This window comes from Dinoponera quadriceps, unplaced genomic scaffold (genome assembly GCF_001313825.1).
Source record: "Dinoponera quadriceps isolate SergipeBrazil2010 unplaced genomic scaffold, ASM131382v1 scaffold163, whole genome shotgun sequence".
Taxonomy (NCBI): domain Eukaryota; kingdom Metazoa; phylum Arthropoda; class Insecta; order Hymenoptera; family Formicidae; genus Dinoponera; species Dinoponera quadriceps.
In genome coordinates this window covers 1,474,258-1,493,594 of record NW_014554384.1, presented here as the reverse complement: position 1 = coordinate 1,493,594, position 19,337 = coordinate 1,474,258, and the positions used below count along the sequence as shown (strand labels likewise).

Sequence of the window (19,337 nt, the reverse complement as noted above, 5' to 3'; positions counted from 1 at the left end):
GGGGGGGGGGGGGGGGGGAGAGAGAGTTCGGTTAAGTCACGATTGGTGTTAATCGATCCTTTAATTATAGACAAATCGCACACGTTCCACAAGGCGGTCCAAGTATAAGCGAAATCTCAGTGATCATGACTCAAAAATCCAAACAATGCAACCAATAACAAATGTTTTTTCTACGATTAAACTAGAGGTGTGTTATTCCTCGCTGAATTAACGCACACTTATGGAACTTAAAAAGAGGTAGATATACATAGTTACAACTTGGTGGGAGAAGGAAGAGAAGAGAATTCTGGAACAAGTTAGTGCGGCTAGTTCAGCGAAAAAGAAAAAGACCTTAGATTACGAAAATTAGTGAATTAATAAAAAAAAAGTGTCTTACGAGTAGATTTATAAGATCAGAGTCCGTGAACTTTCTCCGTAGAGCCCCGCGTTAAAAGAAGAGGAGAAAGGGACTCGTTAAAAAAAAACGCGTGAAAGTCGGGGAAGATAACAATGCGAGGTCGCAGATGAGTAAGGCGACTGTCAATATGGTTGATTATTCTCGCTCTCGTTGATTAATCTGCGACAGGGAGATTCGTTCGACGGGCATACGAGCCGCGGAGAGGTTTCCTCAAGGCTGCGCGAAATGAGCCCGCGACAAAAATCGCGCAAACGAAACGGAGAATTGACGTAGCGCGGGGTTAGACGGTGCAGGATGGTGCCAGAAGTCGCTTACCTTTTGCGAACGAGGTTATGTCACGTCGTGCGATAATTAGCAGCGAAAAAGCGCACGAACGGGCGACAACGGTGGAACGGGGGCGGACTGCTGCGCTCCTCGTCGTCCGGGCAAACTCGCGCAACGAACTCTCACAGGTTCGACGATACACTGCGCGACTTTCACGCAGCCAGCCACCTCATGGAGCAGCACGAGTGACGAAGAACCGACTCGGCCCGTTCGCACAACGATCCGATGAACATATGACATAAGAAGGCAACGGCTTGCTTGTGCGGCCGCTTGATGGCGGTAGCGATCGGAGTTGGTGGTGTGCTTATTTTCAATATTCAACACTGCAGCGTTATTTCTACGTTCCGCACTGTACATACACGCAACTAATGATAGTATTTTCAAAGAGCTGTGCTTTTATCAGCATATCAGGTAATTACACGCAATTTGAAAGCAAATACCTCACCGAATACGCACCGAGAGAGTGCTTGTCGTGGCAAAATCAGTAGTATTTGAAATATCGGCAATATTTCGAATATTTTCCACGGCTTGAATCGCTCTCCTTTGTAACGAGGAACGAGTCGTTGTGATTGGAGGAGTCGCACTCGCTGCATTTCGATTTTCGGATTTCGAGAATCTCAATCATTGCAACGTTCAGTCAGTTACGGAACAGGTCGCGACGTGTTCGGGTGCGGGTTCGAATATCTGTTCCGTATATTCGCGATTTTAACCCAACAACGTGAGTCTCGCGCGCAAGTTTTCGTCAGGAGTGCCGAAAATAAGTTTCGCACGTGTGTGACGGTAAAGCATCGCCGAGCAGCCGTCAAAGGTGAGTGTCTCATGATTTGATTGTGTAGTGTCCGGTAAACTGCCGGGTACATGTAATGGCGACTCGAGATTCAATTTGCTAAACGTTATGTTTTCGACCGACTGAAGGGTTCACATATGATACGTTGTCCGACAGTGTCGCGATTAAGTCTCGAAGTCTATGACAGGCAATCGTTGTAAAGTTGCAAAAAATGGCTAAACTCGCGGAATGACGGTTACCTAGGTAGAACAAGAAGTGATGATGACGCGAAAATGGCGTTTAAATGATGAGAAAATAATCGAAAAATGTACTTTTATAGTCAACTTTCTCTTCATTTTCATGTTATGTTGATGTCATTTCGATATCATCGTCACTTTATGTTCTACTTAGATAGGCTGTCGCATGAAATATCGCTCGTATCGGAACACTTCGAGATTCTTAACCGTTTCACTTCAGTTACCGATGGATCATGGCGCGCCAAGATGTATTCAGAAAGTCGTCCTGTATTTCTGCGATTTTGGCTTGCTAACGATGAGTCTTGCTTGCGAGTTTTTGTCGAGAATATTGAAAGTAGGTTTCGTGCATTTGTACGGTAAAATATCATCAGGCAGTTGCCGAAAGTAGACTTCTCGCGATACGAACCGTCGAGATTGCACGAAAAAAAGATCAGTTGCAGTAGCTAAGTTAATTGTATATATGGACTCTAAAACTTCAGCAGCGTAAACAATTTTAATTGCTGCAATAGCAAACTTTTTTTGAGACATTTTCCCAGCTAAATCTAATTTTGCAAGAAAATATATATGTAATTTTGCAGGAATATTAATAATTAAGTTTTATATTTTAATAATTAAGTTGTTAATTATTAAATCAATTTTTTTTTTAATCAGAAGAAAATATCGCGTTAATTAATCGTCAAAATTAACCGACATTTGTCGGCAATATCAGCGTTTCCCATTACCCTCAGATTCAAAGGTTATTATATATCTCCACCTAGAGATGGCAGCAGTATTGCGCCAATATCTTTTTACTATAGACCAGTGACGGAAAATTAAATAGGCTATATACGCATGCGTGACGATTTCGGTCTTAAGGTGGTAGTACGTAGGACGAGTAAAATGAAGTGCCGCGCATTTTACTGCTCTATTATATAAATATATATTTTTAGGGAATTAAAATATGTGTCTTAATAGACTTATCCATATTTAACCCTATAACCTCATCATTTGTCTGTATGCCGCATCTCACCTAAAGTTCACATATGTTTGAGAAACATCGATGTTCGCTGAGGATGGTATTACATCTAGAGAAAATCTTAGGGACTCTAGAGATTCCCTATCCGACAGCCAATCGGCACAACCAACAGACAGTCGTCGTATGACATATCCTCACTGAGTAAACATCGATGATTTTGCTCTCTAATGTGTATATAATATACGCGTACGTTATTGAAACCCTCACTTTTTCTTCGCGTATGTGCATCTAATCTACCCAACTTTCCATCACTTTCCATCACTGTCTATAGAGGTAAGGTCCACGATCGCTACAAATACTTCGAAGCGTTTACCGAAAGCACATGATTGGTCTATACGGCGCTCGGAGCATTTGCGACGTTAAACGGACCACACTCAGCATCTATATTTTAGGTTGCACCGTCTCACTCTTTTACTCGCTCTCAAACTCGTCTATCTCATTCGTGCGAGCACGTGGTGCTCACATAAGTGACACTCAGCTGTTATACTCCGAAGTGTCAAAACGGTGACATCGTGGTCGTGTTTTTCTCACTCATACGTTCACGTTATCACATTTGTTATGGCCATTAGGCCGTTGTGGCCTGATTTGCGACCACGAGCGACGGATCCGTTGTGGTTCAACGCGGATCGTCCGTGCGACGACGAAAGCGAAGTCACCGCGCTCGAGGCGGACCATCACGCGTGGGTAAGTACGACTAAAGCGCGATTAAAGCGTGTCTCATTTCCGTCATATTTTTCCTGCGTCTTCTTTCAGGCGGAACACGTGCGGGTGCAGGGCTACGACAACATTCCGATCGGGAAAACAGTGAGTGACGTGAGTCAACATAATTTTCTTAACCTAACTAACGCGACCGTTTAAGGAAAGGAAGTAAACGCGTTGTGTTTAAGGAGGTTTCAACGCTGAAGGCTATATATTTAGTTTCTTCAGCTATAATATATATATATATATATATATATATATATATATATATATATATATATTACAGGTTTATCTTATATTTGATCAAACGCTGGAACCTCCTTAAGTATTTTGTGCGAATTCGTCGTTAACGGATGTTTCGTCTGGAATTGTTATTTGTTTGTACTTGTTCTTTTACTTCTAATAACCTTGACCGAAAATATTTTCTTTTCTTATGAAATATGTGTGTATAAATACAAAGTTTACATCTTAGACATATAATAATATATCTAGACCGAGCGTTAAGGAGTGAGAGTCTAGGCGCATATAGAAAAGGATCCACTCTGTTTCGCGTCCCTTGCGTTCTCTCTTGCTCTACATGCTCGCGCCTCGACCCCTAATTCTCAAATAAAGGCAAACGCTCGGTCTAGATATGTCACGCCTATGATATACATCCTGACGAATCGCGCCATCGCGTGACTTGAACGTGCACGTAGTCCACATAGCGTATTCGCATCTCTTATCGTCAGTCGAGCTGCGAACACCACCGTCGGTATGTTTCAACACATTCGAAACGCACAGTCGCGGATTATCGTCGTAATTATTTGTTATATTTTAAATATTTTGTAATATTTTAAAACACTTGAATCGCGACTTATCGTAAATCGCAGATATTTCGGAGGAATAATATATGTTAATTAACACACCGACTTTATTGGCGCGTATAAAAAATTCAGTATCGAGGATCGGAGGAGGACGAAGAGGAGGAAGAGGAGGAAGAAGGCGAAGGCGAAGAGGAGGATGAGTCGGACACCCACGAGGAAGAAGAAGAGGAGCTTGACGAGATCGACATGGAAGTCAGTTACACCCATCATCCGCAGAGATCCAGCCCGACTGATTTGGTGAGCCCTCCCGTGTCCATCAGGATGGTCAATGCGACGAATATAACTCGCTATCCATAATCTACGTCCTACGTTTGTACAATTTACTGAATAATTTTCCATGTGGTCAAACATATTTATTTCTAAATCACGTATAATCATAGTAATATGCCTTAGTCACAATATTTCGTGTAGGCTCGTTGAAATTTAAAAATTATTATCTGTATCGCGATTATATCATACAGCGTATCAAATTAATAAATATCTATTTTTGTATTTCTGATTATTCCTCACCGACATGCCGCGGAGCACCGTATTTATCTCCGATCGTCCTTACTCCGCAAAAGTTCGTCTTCCTCGCGACTCCGTCGTTCAGCGAACGGTCAGCATTTTGAAATCGACCGTCCGCTCGCCGGTGCTTAGGCTGACTTGGGTCAAGAACCCGGCGACGTGCGATCGGCTAAGCTGATGTCGAGCTAAGCGGTGCAAATTCCATCCGTGACGCTGGAAATCGCTCGAGCAGCGAATTCGACGTTGTTGCGGCAGAGTCCGTCGCACCGCCACTTCGGGGCGCGAAGCCGCGGAAGCCTCCTCTCGTCCAGGCTGGAAACAGTCGACAGAGTGGTACCGCGGACAGTAATGTCTTCATTCCTACGTACGTCGAGGGCCTCTTTCGAGGAGAAGAGCGACTTGCCGCGCTCTGTCCAGAGCACTCGAACAAAAGGGCCCGCCGGCCGTCCTTTTCCCTTTCCTTCGCGATCTCCTGTCTTTCTTTCTCTTCTCTTCTTTCTGTGTTCTCCTCTCTCTCTCTCTCTTTCTATCTCTCCCCCTCCCCCTCACTCCCTCTTTCTCTCCAGTTTCTTTGGAACGGACCGGCGGAGTCGGTACCCCGCCTTGCTCTTTCTCTCGCTCTTTCTCTCGCTCTCGCGAAGGGCCGTGGAACCGCGTCGTGCTCGACCGGGACACTCTCAGTACGCTCCCCGTGTACCCACCTCTACTAGGTGTAAGTACACGCGAGAATGTATTATATATCTTTATACAGGGTGTCCGGAAACACTCGCGCGTGGAGACACCGTGGTGGAAGAATCCTTGAAAAAAAAAGGAAAAAAAAAGAGCGGAGCAACGAGAGAGCGCTCGTAAGTTTTTTTTTCTTCCCGCGTGGCCTTATGGTTGTTCTTTTTTCCCTTTTTTTTTTTTTTTTTGAATACACAGGGGCTTGAAGTTTACGGCCAATCGGCCGAGCTGTGCTTAAAGAGTCGTCCGTGTGTTAGTCTCTCCGCGCACGATGATGGTGTTGGTACTCGCGTAATCCGCGCGATCGCCGACGTTAGACAAAAGAGTGGCGAGTCGTCGCGTACCGTCGTCGCGAAATCCCCGCGGAGGTACCGGCACGGTATTTAGGTGCGCTCTATAAAGCCGGTCTTTAAACTCTCGTCGTTGAAAAAGCACGACCCCGGATAAAAAGCACAGACGAGCACTTTCGTCACTCGGTTTTTCGCCGACTTTTTCCACTTTCAGCCACGAATTTCCGGGCGCGCTTGGTAACTATATTTTTGCACATACGTATTTTTATGTTCGTGCGGCTTTATACATAGCATGTATGTACGCGGGAATGTATTGTATATACATACCTTTATATATACAGTGCGCCGACTCTCCGGGCGTGTAACTGAAGTAAAGCCAGGTTGGTGCCCCCGCTAGGGTGAACGAACGGGTACGCTCAGGCAAAAGCGAACCCGTGTGCCTCCTCCTCCACCACCATCACCACCTCTTCCTCCTCCTCCTCTAGCAACAACGTCCTCCTCCTCCTCGTCGGGCGGAGATCGTCGCCGCGGACTTTCGCGAGAGGAAAAATGCAGAAATCGGTTGGCCGCGCGTTGTCGGGATTTCGTGGGATCGCGATCCCCGGGCGCATCATCGATCCGCCTCGTCTCGTTCGTTCGCGTATTGAATCATTAAAGCGGCCGCGATATCGATCTACTTACTAGTTGTTCGGTGTGCTCGTGCCAACGCGCGATAAAGTCTCGCGCCGGTAATTCAGATAATCCAGCGTGATCGCGTCGCAACGATACGCGTTTCCTCGCGAATTCAGCTCGCGGTCAAATTCGGTCGTCGTGCGATTCACTCGGTGTTCGTTATCGGCTTCTGTATCTTTCATTGAAAGAAGAAAAAATTGTAGCGCCGTTAAAACCCACCGTAATCTTGGAATCGGAGATCTAGTAATCGACTGTGCGTGGATTCTAGCGTGTTTTTTTCCGAAACGAAACACCGTGCCGCCACATTATTATTTAACGCCTTCCTATCCGCTTATTGAAATATCTGTTCGTGTTATACTAAAGCAGATTTATGTCCAACAGGAAGGCGGAGTATCTTGACTCTTTTTTTTTTCTCTTTGCTGCGTAAAAGGTCTAGAGTTCTGTAATTTGCCTCGGCTGATATTATGTTTCCAAAGACAGTCATATGCACGCACAAAGTGCAAACGTTTCCGCGCTCGGCAACGCGCACATAAATCTCGGGATTTATGAATCGCGGGTTTCGCGGATGGTAATACCGTCTGGATTTATGAATTAATACCGGTCATATTAGATCCATAAATCTTAGCGTTTAGGCGGACGGAATCGTCCGCGTGGATTACTCGATCGCCTCGTGATTCATCCGCGATTCGCCGATAGATTATGATCTTTATCATTCCCGAGTGCGTTTCTTTGCGCATCTTTCTTTCTTCTAATCTCTCAATGCCTCAGCCTTCGTTCCAACGGGAAACAACGCCGCAACGTTTCATATCAAATGCACACAACGATTTATATTCTTAGAATACTCTGCTGGGATTAATAAAACTTTAATAAGAAAGTAAAACAAACTTTATTTATCCACTTTTTTTATTTTATTATCGCCGTTAGAAATCTGGATAAGATTTGTAGATTTAAAAGGAGTGAGGAGGAAGGAATTGTAAAGATACAGATATCAAATGTGTGTTTAATAATACTGTATAACTTAAAAGTTATTTAAATTTAACTTTTTAACAAAGTTAAACAGGAGTGAAAAGAAAGTGTTGGCAGATTCAAGGTGGAACTTACAATTCGAGGAATATTATTAGACACATAAATCAGTCTTTACGAGACATAAATTAAATTTTAAGGCCAGTATTCGTACACAGAAAAAATGTTTGCAATTAATTGTGTTTATAATCGAATATTGAAAACTATTTATAACTACATGGAAAAAAATTTGGTTGAATTTACCAGACAGTGAACAAACTAAACGCATTTTGATTGAAGGAAACACGTGTTTGGTTAGGTTGTTCACTATCTAATAAATTTAACCAAACTTTTTTTCCGTATAATTGTAAATTGTTTTCCATTTTGAATTACTAATATAGTTAATTGCAAATTCATATTCATAGACCATTTGGATTAAATAAATTTATTTATATTTGTATGAAATAAATAGAAGCTGATGAATAATTAGATATTTATAAAGTTATAAAGTCATGATTATTTATTAAATAATTACTGTGTTATAATTGTCAATCTCGAGCCAGATATTTCGTTATTCTCAGTTTGTCGAATATCTATTAAAATTAGTAGCCTGTATAATAAATAATTTGTATGACATATCTGGTAATTAAATGATTTATCACTGTTTCTGATATTTTGCGGCCTCCATCCTGGCTTTCTAATCCCGCATTCAGAGAAAGAATTAGCTATAAGAGCTAAAATCTATCTGTGGCAGCTAAAATAGGAACAGCTAATATCGTTGTTAATGTAATTAAGTTTAATAGCTGCGATAATACATTACGACATTAGCTATTAAAGGTAAAATGTATTTGCTGCAAGGTACAATTATATTCGCTAGCGTCTTAATTCGGACAGTTGATAAATTTAACTGCGGTAGTACAGCATTAACTGTCCTTATTTTAGCTCCTATGGCTAATTCTTTCTCTGAGTGTATATTCTCACTTTTGGTTGCTACGACTGGTTTGTAATTCGAAGATATCCATATTAATTAACGTGATATCTACGAGAGTCCGATTCAATATTCCAAAGGCTAATAACATGTTCAAACAAATCTTTTTCGCTGTCCATAATATCTGACAACTGACTTTGCTGTGCCGGCAAGATATTTTTTCCTTGTTCGATCGCTTCGAAGATATAGAATATTTGGTTAGTGCAGGTTATTATGATCACTCGGCTGTTCAATGTTGGGCAACAACGGTTAAAGATTGATAAGAGAAGATGAAGTCATTATTTTGCTATTTTTACATGAAAAAAGGTTAGCTTTAATAGCTAAATTTATTGCAACATATAGATACTTAAAACTTTATCAGTATAAGCAATTTTAATTTTTTTTAGCAGCATAAGCAAGTTTAATTACTACAATAAAAAAGTCTTGCTGCAGTAGCAAAAGAGAATGCTACTGTAGCAATTAAAATTGCTTACGCTATCTATACAGTCTACAATTTTATAACAAGTTAATCTAATTCTAGTTACTGCAGCTAATCTTTTTTCCTGTTCTGAGCTCATGCGCGACGTGGAGTATGTATATTATAGTAGCATTAGTTACAATTCTTTTCGATTGATTAAAACTTTCCTTGACTTTTGACGTATTCAAATAATCTCTCGTCGTTATCGGTATTAATTAAAACGAATTTTTCCGATCGTATCGTATCTACGTAAATGTCAGTGCCCGGTGATAACGAGTGAGTGCCCGGTACTCTACAACGAAGGAGTCAGGAGCAGGATGCTGAATCAGAAAGCTAAGACGAAAGATGAAACACGCGAAACGCTTAAACGTAGGCAATAATATATTAGATATTTCGAGGTGCGTGAAATCACTTATTATACATAGTGTTTCCGACCTTAAAGACTCATTTGACGAACTTACTGAGAATAAGGAGATATTTCGAGTCGAAATTTAGGTCGACATTTATAATTCGTCATCAAGTAATTATAGTTTCTTTCATTTCTGAGTCTCCTATTATTTGTTAATATGTATCTATTTCACACAATAGGAAATATTGATTTAAGCAGATATAACTGTCCATGGATACATCATGTATAGCTTCTCATATAACATGTGCAATTAATTACGTTTCAATCAAATATCATAATATTTGTAAATACAAATACCGACCTTATATAGAATTGAATGTAAGTGCTGATTTGTATATGTATTAAAATTTAAACATTGAAATTGTATTTATTAATATTCTTTGAGCAGCAAGTCCCACCTAGAATTCTGCTAACGTTTTATTTTCATTTCTGTTTACAGGATTTATTAAAAAAGATCATGAATAAAAAAAGTTTATTTATTTTATTTTCTCATACATGTATTTATAAATCCTTATTACTTATCTCTATCAGTCATTTATTATTTAATTATCTCACATATTCTGTTAGGAATGACGTAAGTTACATAACTAAAATGCAATGTTGAAATTAAGAATAAAGATTGAATGCAAGTATAATTTTAAGATAGTTGAATATCAAATGACTCTTAAGCAATTTTTTTTTAGAGAAAACGGCAATAAAAAATTATTTGTAGAAATGGAATATCAAAGATAGAATAGTAGCCTGCACAGTGTTATACTTTAAGATTCTCTATTGATTTTTCAAATTCAGTAGAATTTGGAGGGTTATGTAGAATTGAAATTTTAACTAGGATAATTCCAGAAATTCTGCATTCTCCTTTTCAGTAGTAACAGGGTAGTAGTTAATTTATCGGAAGACTTATCTAAGTGTTTGTAATGTTTGCTTGTCGTCCGAGGTCGATCGATTATCTCGTCTCCGAACGATCTTATCTGATCGGAAATTTTGCTACGAATGCGAACTCTGCTCGACATGCGCTAGGGAGTTCGATAGTCTCACTGTGCGATTTATATAGTATTGTATACTATCTGCGCTAATATCGACTTGACCTACTGACCCACATGCAGGTTGATCCGATCTCTTATCCAAGGTCTTCGGGCGATACCCTTCATCGCATTCGCGCGTGCTCTCATCCTTACGGGTCTCCAACGAGTTTCTGTACCGGAAAACCGAAGTTATGACTTAAAGAATGAAAATTACATCTCATACTGGCAATTTAATTATTATTCGTGTTCAATTATATGCTCTCTAATAGTTCAAAATGACGGCAATCATCTTCTATTATTATCTAAAGTATATTTGTTCTGTCAACGTTTTATTTCGTAAATTTTATATTTTAATGACGGACACATTTTTGAAAAGATTTCATTTTATATTAGCGTTACAAAAAGATAATAAACATCTATATCTTAATAAATGTGGGCTGGATATTTATTTATTCGATGTGTGTCGGGTAATTTCCACGTAAGCTAAAAATGAAATTCGATTCGAACGCACTTTCGAGCCTCACGAGTGCGAGCGCTCACGGATTGAAGTTCGATCGGGTTGATTTACTGCGCCGCGTAGAAATCAATCGCCACGCCGGCCGCACTGATTTCTCTCTCTTTCTCTCGCGGAACGGCGGTTACGTCGGCCTCGGGAGGGGGGCAGGCCTCTCGGCTGCTAATGCTGAGTTAAGCGCCCTAACCTGCCTCAAAAGACGCTGCGCGACGTAAGAGATAATAAATCCTGGTGGCTCTCGCGCGGCGGCAGCAGCGAGACGATGCTCGCATGAAGAGGCGAGAGAGCAAGGGAAGACTGCCGCGACCGAAGCCGAGAGGCTGAGACTGCGTCTATTAAGCTCTGAGTGATATCTCGTAAGAAGCGTATACAGGGTGTTCAGTAATAGAAGTGCATTCGGTGCACCTGGCGATACTCTTCGTCGAAAGCTGAAACGATCTCGCCATTACGAAGATGTCGAGACACGAATAAATCTTGAACCTCGACGGATTGAAAAGGAAGTGGTTTTCTTTAGGATCTTATTTTATCGCAGGATCTTATTTTATTTCCTGTAAATAATTTCGCATAGGCTTCACTTCGGTGAGCTCTTTGTGCGATTCCACAAATAGACATTGAAATATGAAATATATAACGTTGCATCTCTTTGAAAATAGCGAAGATATATAATATATTATTTAATTTTGTGCTGCAGAGAAAGGACTGTTTTAGTTTTCGGTAGAAAAGGGAAGGATACGATAGCTTTGGCGCCGTGATACGGAAATGCGTTTTTAAATGCTATTTTCTATTTTCAACACTGAAGACAATGATATAAGAGAGGCAAAATCCGCGCAGTTAATCGTACTAAAGTTACTGACGATATGCAAGAAAAATTTGCGGCAAATTAAAATATCATAACGTAATTGATCCAATATTATTAATTTAATGCGGTGTTATGTTATATATGTGTTATTCATGTATTATATTTGTACAATATCTACATGAAGAAAAATATTTTGCTGGTATAGCAAATTATTAGTTATTATAGAAACATCAAAAAGATTTATTTGGACAACGAAACGACTTGTTAAGAATATTAATTGCTATTTACTGGATATATAAACGGCAAAATAATTTGGTTATGCTAACTAAATCTTTTAATCTATCGTTTAATCTATCGTTGTCACAACGGTTTGCTACAACAGTAAAATTATTTTTTCCGTGTAACAAATCTTTTTGTTGTTTCTATAGTAACTAACAATTTGCTGTGCCAGCAAAATTATTTTGTTTCGTGTGTAACAGTAAGGACACACTGTTTAAACGTATGTTATTGATATATTTACATAAACACCTAGAGTTGAATTATGTTTCATATACTTTGCTGGCGCGATCATTAAAAGTCGGTCGGTCGCCGTGCGTCAAAGAGTGAACAGAACTCGCGTTGTCCAAAGGTACGCTTATAAAATTCCTACGTTAATTAATAGAATTATTTAATATTTATAGGAGTCATAGGTGAAAACTAGAGTTAGTCTCATTGATATCGTTCTCGCTAATATCTTAAGCTAACATTAAGTGACTAAAATATTTTTGCGATACTTTCCGATATAGCGTAGTCGATGTTCCAAATCTTTCTATTTTGAGATTGTTTATTGTCCTTATTAAGAAAAAAAAATTACTAAACGCGATCATTAAATTACGTCGCCGAAATTATTGAGATTGCGTTACAAGAAATAATATACTACAGAGAGAATACAACATTTTGTTCTACAAGAGAGAGAGAGAGAGAGAGAGAGAGAGAGAGAGAGAGAAGGGGGAAAGAGGGAGGGAGAGGGAGAGTATTGTTAATATTATTACATTACCGAGACAAACGGGAAAAGCTTCGGGCTAGAATCGAGCAAGATAAACGAGAATTCAGGCGAAAAAGAGACGATGTGCTGTTGTAAGGAGGGAAATGGGGAGGGAGCAGCGGAGAAGATAGGTGAGGTCGTCCTCTCTCGCGATGCCATTGCTACGGTGAGAAGATATCGCGGAAGGTGGAAGAAAGTTGGAAGAGTGGAGAGAGGAAGAAACGGAACGACCAGCCGAGAAGGGCAGATGACCGAGGGCGCGGGACGGGGAATCGGAGGACGAGGGAAGGAGGGGCAAGAAGGCGTGTGCAGCGAAGGATGAGAAAAGAACCGGGAGAATCGATCTCTCGTATGGCAAGAGAGTACAAGAGGATGCTGCGTGTCGGAGGAGAAAGAGAGAAAGATGGAGAGTACACGAGGATCGATTCCGCACGTATCGTAGTGAGAGAAAGAGAGAGAGAGAGAGAGAGAGAGAGGTCACGCGAGACGATCGAAAAGTGCGTAAAACGGATGGAGTAGCTGCGCGGAAGGCTTCAAAGCAGAACGAGGAACTAGTAGTTAGTCCCAGCAACGTGTAACAATGTTGCCGATTTCGATGAGACAGGCTGCCGGCTGTTACGTAAGCCCACGGCGAAGAAAGTAGGAAAAAGTAGACGGGCAGCGTGAGTGAAAAGGGAAAAACGCGAGCGGCACGGATAGCGCGAGAGAGGGACGGCGGGATGGTAGAGGGAGGGAGAGCAGCGCTCAGTAACGAATTTAGAAAGGGGGGCAGCGGAGGGCACGTGCCCGACATTTTATATATTTGCATTGCAACTTTGTGTTTGAATAGTCTATTATATGCACATATATTTTTGCATAGTGCTTTATATATTTAATTTTTTGGAGAATCTTCCTATTCGGCATCAACATTGAGAAACTTATTTAATTAACTCAAGTAAAATTCTTGTTTGGATATGCACGGGGAAAATTTTTACTATTTCGTTGGCACAACAAATTGTTAATTACTATAAGAACAGCCAGAAAATTTGCTTGGACAGCAAAAAGATTTATTAAGAGCATTAATTGCTTTTTTAGATATACAGACAGCAAAATAATTTGGTGCCAATTAAATTTTATCAATGTCGTAACAACGTTTTGCTACAATAGCAAAATTATTTGTTGTGTTTCGGTCGTGAGAATCAAAATTTGGTTCTCTGAACCAAACCTTTTTCATTTCCGTTTCAGAGAATCGAACCTTTACTTCAGAGAATCAAACTTTGATCCTCACAATCAAAGTATTTGTTTCTTTGCTTATATCCAAACAAGAATTTTATTTGAGTCAACTAAATGGGTTTCTCAATGACTGAACCTTATGGAATAATTCACATACACACACACATACACACACGAAACTATCTGATGGCATATTAAACACAGTTCGCACTACTTTACGCGTTCCCATCAGACGTTTTTGTCGATACTTCCGGTATTGAATATTTTTAACCTTGTAATGCTAGTGTCGATATATGCGGACGACGTGTCCGCCGCCACATGTACCGTCTGCCGTTTTCGTTTCTCACGTTTTTCCTTTTAGACTCTGTGACATCTAACTTGATACAATAACTCTTGATTCTGACCCCGTACACCGCTCGCGATACACACATTTTATAACAGCCCTATGGGAAGTCGTTTCTTTTTGTCAGCTGACGCGATATGTGACTCGTTGACGTTAGAGCTAATTATAATCCTTGGTAGTTGACTTGATAATAATGTTAACTATCTCTCGTAAACAATAGCCTTGAAATAACCACCGCACTTCTCTCAGCGTACACCTATATTTATTTGCATCGCACTATATTGTTCCAGGAATACTGGCTTCTCACTGCTCATCCTCGTTCGTGCAGACACGACCAAGAAAAAAAGTGGGGACGTTTGATATTGACCGAGTAAAAGTACCGATAGCCTATTAAATTAAGCATTTCTAAATGCTCGTTGGCTTTTATCGTGCGCGAAACTGAAAAAGGAGACGATAGACGAAGCGAGAGCGTTCGCGCGCGCGAGAGAGAGAGAGAGAGAGAAAGAGCGGAATAAAGACGAGAGCGAGCGAAACAGATCCAGCGGCGATGGTGCGACGAAGATCGACGCCCATGAGGAACGAGAGCCGCATGCTCCGTCGCGGGCGCGCGACGGAGAGCGGCGATTGGCTGACGGGCGCGCGACAAGGACGAGGCGAGCACGGAAGAGCGGCGCGAGCAGCGAGAAGCCGGCGACTTCGGGAGTACTCGGCCGCTCAGTCGGACGCGCGATTACAGACATACGAGACGCGCGCGCGGACTCCTCTCCTCGATCGAGGGCCGAGAGAGCGACTCGAAAACGGTGTGAGACCACGTGCCGGCGAGAGCCGCGCGGACCGCGACACCGAAAACCACCAGGATTCACAGGCCGACGGTGGCGCGCGTGCACCGACACAGTGTGTGCCGTCAACCTACGCGCGACCTTCCGCGTGACCCTTCGGGACGATCGGCGCGTGTCGCACGCGGCAGACCTTTTTCCACCGCCCGGTGGACGCGATATACGGCGTTTCCACCGCGACGGCGGGGAAATATACGGTACGGGAGTGTGTGAGTGCGCGCTTGTCAGGTGGTGACTTGAAGTGAATTGCGATTCGGAGAGGACAAGTGATCGTCCCGCGGCTGCTGCTGCTGTGCGCGCAGACGGAGCCTACGGACCCGGTGCGGAGCGTCGTCCAGATGTCACCGGCGCGTCGTCGAACGGTGAGTGAATTGTTCCCCACCATGTGTTTTCCCTTCGATAATGACGGAAGTGCGCGAATGAGAATAGGGACGTCGCGATTCGCCGACCACGCTTCTCGCGATCTCCTTTTTTCTCCCGCGCCAGCGAGGTTAGTGGATAGTGTTACCGAGGGAGGTGGAGGATCGCGGCCTCTGCGGGGTGAAGGAGGGGAGTGGAAGGAGGTGGACGACGGTGTTAGGTTTCGGCTGTTGCTTACGATTTCCGCGGTTTCTTCGAAAATCGTCGTAGAACGTAAGCGGGCCGGGAAGCGTCGTCGTCGTCGCGCTTTTTGGCGAAAACGGTGAAATCGGGGCGAAGAGGGAGCGTTGACCCGGCGAATCAACAAGACCCACTACCTAGGACCGACTCGGCGACGTCGAAAGTTTTCGTCGAAAGTTGCGGAAAGAGTAAACGCCGACCCGATTTTTCGCCGGCGCGCCCCTCGCCATGAACGATTCGCTCGTACCTGGTGACGTTTCCTCGCGATAAATTCGATCGTATTTCCTCCTCGCGATACCACGTCCGCGATTGTTCGTGCTCATCCGACGCTCGAACATCCCGCAGGTTGTCCGATATATTTTGTGTCTCTGATACCTCCATACGGGGTGTCTTATCGGATGGACCCAGAGTCAATTGATTGTTCATAGTGAATAACATATCTGACTGATAAGCAGACATTGCTCAAGACTCCTAAAAATACACATTTTTATACTTGCATTAGTATCGGTCCATGATAGGTATTTTAAGCCTTAAGAAATTGACCAATCACAGTCGAATGTGAAGAGAATAATTAACTGTAACTGGTCAATTTCTTAAGGCTTAAAATACCTATTGTGGACCGACACTTACATAGACCGTTTCATGGCGTCGAATCTATGTCAACCCGATGTCTCACCTATTTCGACGTGTTCCTCGGTGGTCTTTGTGTCTTTTTTGTTATCAAGTTGTACCACTTGTCGCGTCCGAAACGAATCTAAGATGCGTTCGAGAGGCGTGCTTTATTCACCGTGATTTACACCTTATTTTTCGTCGGGGAATGCGCGCGCGGCAGACTCTCTTTACAATTCGCAGTGATTTACAGTGTTTCGCTTTGCAGAACGGTGTCGGTAAAGCTTGAATCATCCGAGCGTACGCGGCCCCGTGAATTATCGCGGCGCGAGAGAAAGTCGAGGAGCCGAAATTAAAGTTGATTCCGCGTCCAGTCCGTCGCCGCCAGCTCGCACGGCTGAGTGCTCTAAATGCACGACCGTCGCGGCGGCCGCCGCGTATTTACGGAGCACCGCGGAAATCATAACTTCGAAGACACGCGTGCACTACGGCCGGCGTATCACGGAGAAAGTCTCTCGCGGTCGTAGCTATACGCGCCTCACCTCTCATTTCGCGTCGCGCGAAAAAGCACGAAAGGCAATTCGTCCTTGTGCTATAGGTTTCCTCGCGCGGATTTTCTCGTGCTCCCCCCCCTCCCTCCCCTTTTCTCTCTTTCTCTCTCTCTCTATCTTTTTCACTTTTGCACGCGTGCCGTTCGCACGCGACTTTTCCCAACGCGTGAAAATTCAGGCCATCGCACAATTAACACGTATGCTAATTATTACGATGGCAAAGCTCTCGCCTATTGCACTTTCGGTACTTTCTTCGGATCGGCTTTTCGGTCAGTGAAAGTTCTACACACCGTTATCACCGCAGAAGTCCGGATAATTTTCGCAAAGAGAAATATATTACGCATGTGTATATGAAACGTCGTTGCGCGTCGCGAGAGATCGTAAAAATTCGGCGATAAGAGCAGAATGACGCGTTAAACATCTTATCGCACCTTGGCGACGTTACGAGCCCCGGTCGTATATAGCTGCTTTTTCGTTCGCCTCGTCCGCTTTTCCTCTCTTTCTCTCTCTCTCTCTCTCTCTTTCGCGCGCGCGCTTTTTAACGAAAGGTAACGGAAGAAAATAACGCGACGGGGCGTTGCGTCGTGCGCTCGCGGAGTGTTCCGTCGGTGAAGCGAGAGGCAAGAAAAGAGTGAATGACAGAGAAGTGGCGCGGGCGGGGTGGAGGAGGAGGTGTGCAAAAAAGTGGAGGGGGGGAAAAAAAAGATCGACTCGGCAAAAAGGGAAGAGGGCGAGTGCGAGATTTTTCCACGTTGCCGGATAAAAGGCGGCGGCGCGATCGTAGGGAGGATTATCGCGGCATTGTCGGGTCCAGGTTCGCGATAGAGAGCGAGCGAGTGGGTAATGCTGTACTCTCTGTTTGCGCCGGCCCTGCGGGGTCTCTGACCGCCCGTCCGCGCCTCTCAACTCGACTCGCTTGTCCACGCTGCCGCGGCCTACCTACGGCTCGCTCGGTTGAAGTCAGGTCTCTCTCTCTCTCTCTCCTCCCCACTATTTCTCTTTCTCTCCTTTCCTCTCCAATTTTCGACTTTCGACACGCGAGTCCGCGGTCATTTCGAAAAAAAGAAAAGAAAAAAAAGAAATTGATGGCTCGCAAGAGAAGCAGTGATAGTCATCATAATGAATACTAATGAACCATTCGGCTTGATAATCTCAAAAAAAAAAGAAACGCCATATAAACGAGATTTATTTTTATTACGGTCGATCCTTCATATTCGCATTATACTTGTGAGCGCGCTTATCGCTTATCGCGAGTTGGACAGTTCGACGCCGGATTGTATCGTTGCTCGGTCGCAAATCTCCTTTAATGAAAGTTGCTGATGTTTTTTTGCCATATCCTAAATTACGTAACCGATTATCCAGCGATCCGTTAATCCCGTAAACCGAAGCGCATTTCACCGGGTAACACACGACGAATAAGGGTGTACGTAGGACGTATCTGGACGTTTCTTTTAGCAACGAGATACGTCACAACCGATGCTCTGGAAGCAATGCACTTATCATGTGCACGGTGTACGTAGCTTAAACGCGCTACTATTAAATTACCAATGTTCTCGCGAGGGGGCATTCTTGCGGATTAATGCCCCGTAATACTTTCTTTTTGCCGGGCTTACGCAACACGGAGTTGCATCTGCCTCGATGAACGGAGTTACACATGCTTTCTAGATACGTGCGCACCCATTTTGTTTTTTTTTTCACGGCGAGAACGGAAAATGCGTTCCTTTCGCGTCGTGACGAAACCTCGGCTTCGCCGAGGATTACCGGAGCGGTATATTATACACGACGAGTCGCGCGCGAACACGAAATATTCGTGTGAAACTTGTGGAAGTTTGCGCGGTGAGTCACTCTTATCGGGGACTTTCTCCCGAAATTCTCACTTGTCACCGTGACATTTAATTCCGGACGCGAATGTGTCTGCTCTCCTGTTCCCGCCGTATTTTGCTCGCAACAGACTCGCCGGGTGCATTTAGCGGGGGCTCGCATTAGCGCGCTCTCGGCTAGCGCCATTATCGCTAACCGTTTCCACCGATCGCGTACAATCATTATTACACTTAAGTAACGCAGGAGAACGAAACGAAACATTTCATTGATTTACGAACTGCCGCTACGGCTGCCTTTATCTTTACAACGTGGCGGAATCGTTAGCAACAGTAACGAAGCTATTTATTCCGCGTGCCGGGACAAGCAGCCTCTCGCGTGTGCACGCCACAATTTTAGAAAATTACCAATTAACGCGAGCGCGTTCTGTTCCACAGAGTATACGCGCGATCCAACCGCGCGCTTCCTTTTTGCATAAACAATCTACGCGTATGTGTGCTTTGTTTATGCCTGTGTGTGTGTGTATGTGTGTGAGGCTGTGCGCGTACTGTCATCGATTACCAAGACGCGGCCGACCACGTCGGCGGTTTCTCTACTTGTCCGATGATTCGCGCCACCTACTACTAGTCGACCTGCACCT

General features: G+C 43.4%; 4 protein-coding genes across 6 annotated transcripts in view; 2 read left to right on the top strand and 2 right to left on the bottom strand.

Moving 5' to 3' along the window:
- The window catches only part of LOC106747849 (high affinity copper uptake protein 1), a 14,269-nt gene extending 13,340 nt beyond the window's left edge, over nucleotides 1-929 (bottom strand). For both annotated transcript variants that reach the window (XM_014625791.1, XM_014625799.1), the window contains exon 1: nucleotides 713-929. The gene's annotated coding sequence lies outside the window, so the exon portion shown is untranslated. The remainder of the gene's footprint in view (nucleotides 1-712) is intronic.
- A 2,258-nt stretch (nucleotides 930-3,187) lies between these two features.
- On the top strand, nucleotides 3,188-4,783 carry LOC106747701 (anaphase-promoting complex subunit 15-like). Of its 2 annotated transcripts, none has more exons than XM_014625502.1 (3): nucleotides 3,188-3,443; nucleotides 3,513-3,563; nucleotides 4,394-4,783. In XM_014625502.1, the coding sequence occupies exons 1-3, from the start codon at nucleotides 3,318-3,320 to the stop codon at nucleotides 4,616-4,618; spliced, it is 402 nt and encodes a 133-aa protein (XP_014480988.1). In that variant the 5' UTR covers nucleotides 3,188-3,317; the 3' UTR covers nucleotides 4,619-4,783. The 2 variants fall into 2 exon arrangements, with proteins under 2 accessions (XP_014480988.1, XP_014480979.1); XM_014625493.1 differs by having other exon boundaries at nucleotides 3,513-3,572.
- Nucleotides 4,784-10,227: 5,444 nt separating this feature from the next.
- The window catches only part of LOC106747995 (U7 snRNA-associated Sm-like protein LSm11), a 77,774-nt gene continuing 68,664 nt past the window's right edge, over nucleotides 10,228-19,337 (bottom strand). Inside the window, exon 5 of the mRNA XM_014626123.1 lies at nucleotides 10,228-10,561. Within this exon, the coding sequence (XP_014481609.1) occupies nucleotides 10,455-10,561 (107 nt within the window). The 3' untranslated portion in view covers nucleotides 10,228-10,454. The remainder of the gene's footprint in view (nucleotides 10,562-19,337) is intronic.
- LOC106747981 (ecdysone-induced protein 74EF) overlaps nucleotides 15,016-19,337 on the top strand; it is a 251,112-nt gene continuing 246,790 nt past the window's right edge. Inside the window, exon 1 of the mRNA XM_014626092.1 lies at nucleotides 15,016-15,481. The gene's annotated coding sequence lies outside the window, so the exon portion shown is untranslated. The remainder of the gene's footprint in view (nucleotides 15,482-19,337) is intronic.

Coding starts and splice junctions, on each gene's coding strand:
- LOC106747701 (XM_014625493.1), top strand. CDS start 3,318: ATGGCCATTAGGCCGTTGTGGCCTGATTTGCGACCACGAGCGACGGAT. Junction 3,444..3,512: donor AGGCGGACCATCACGCGTGG/GTAAGTACGACT, acceptor GTCTTCTTTCAG/GCGGAACACGTGCGGGTGCA. Junction 3,573..4,393: donor TCGGGAAAACAGTGAGTGAC/GTGAGTCAACAT, acceptor TAAAAAATTCAG/TATCGAGGATCGGAGGAGGA.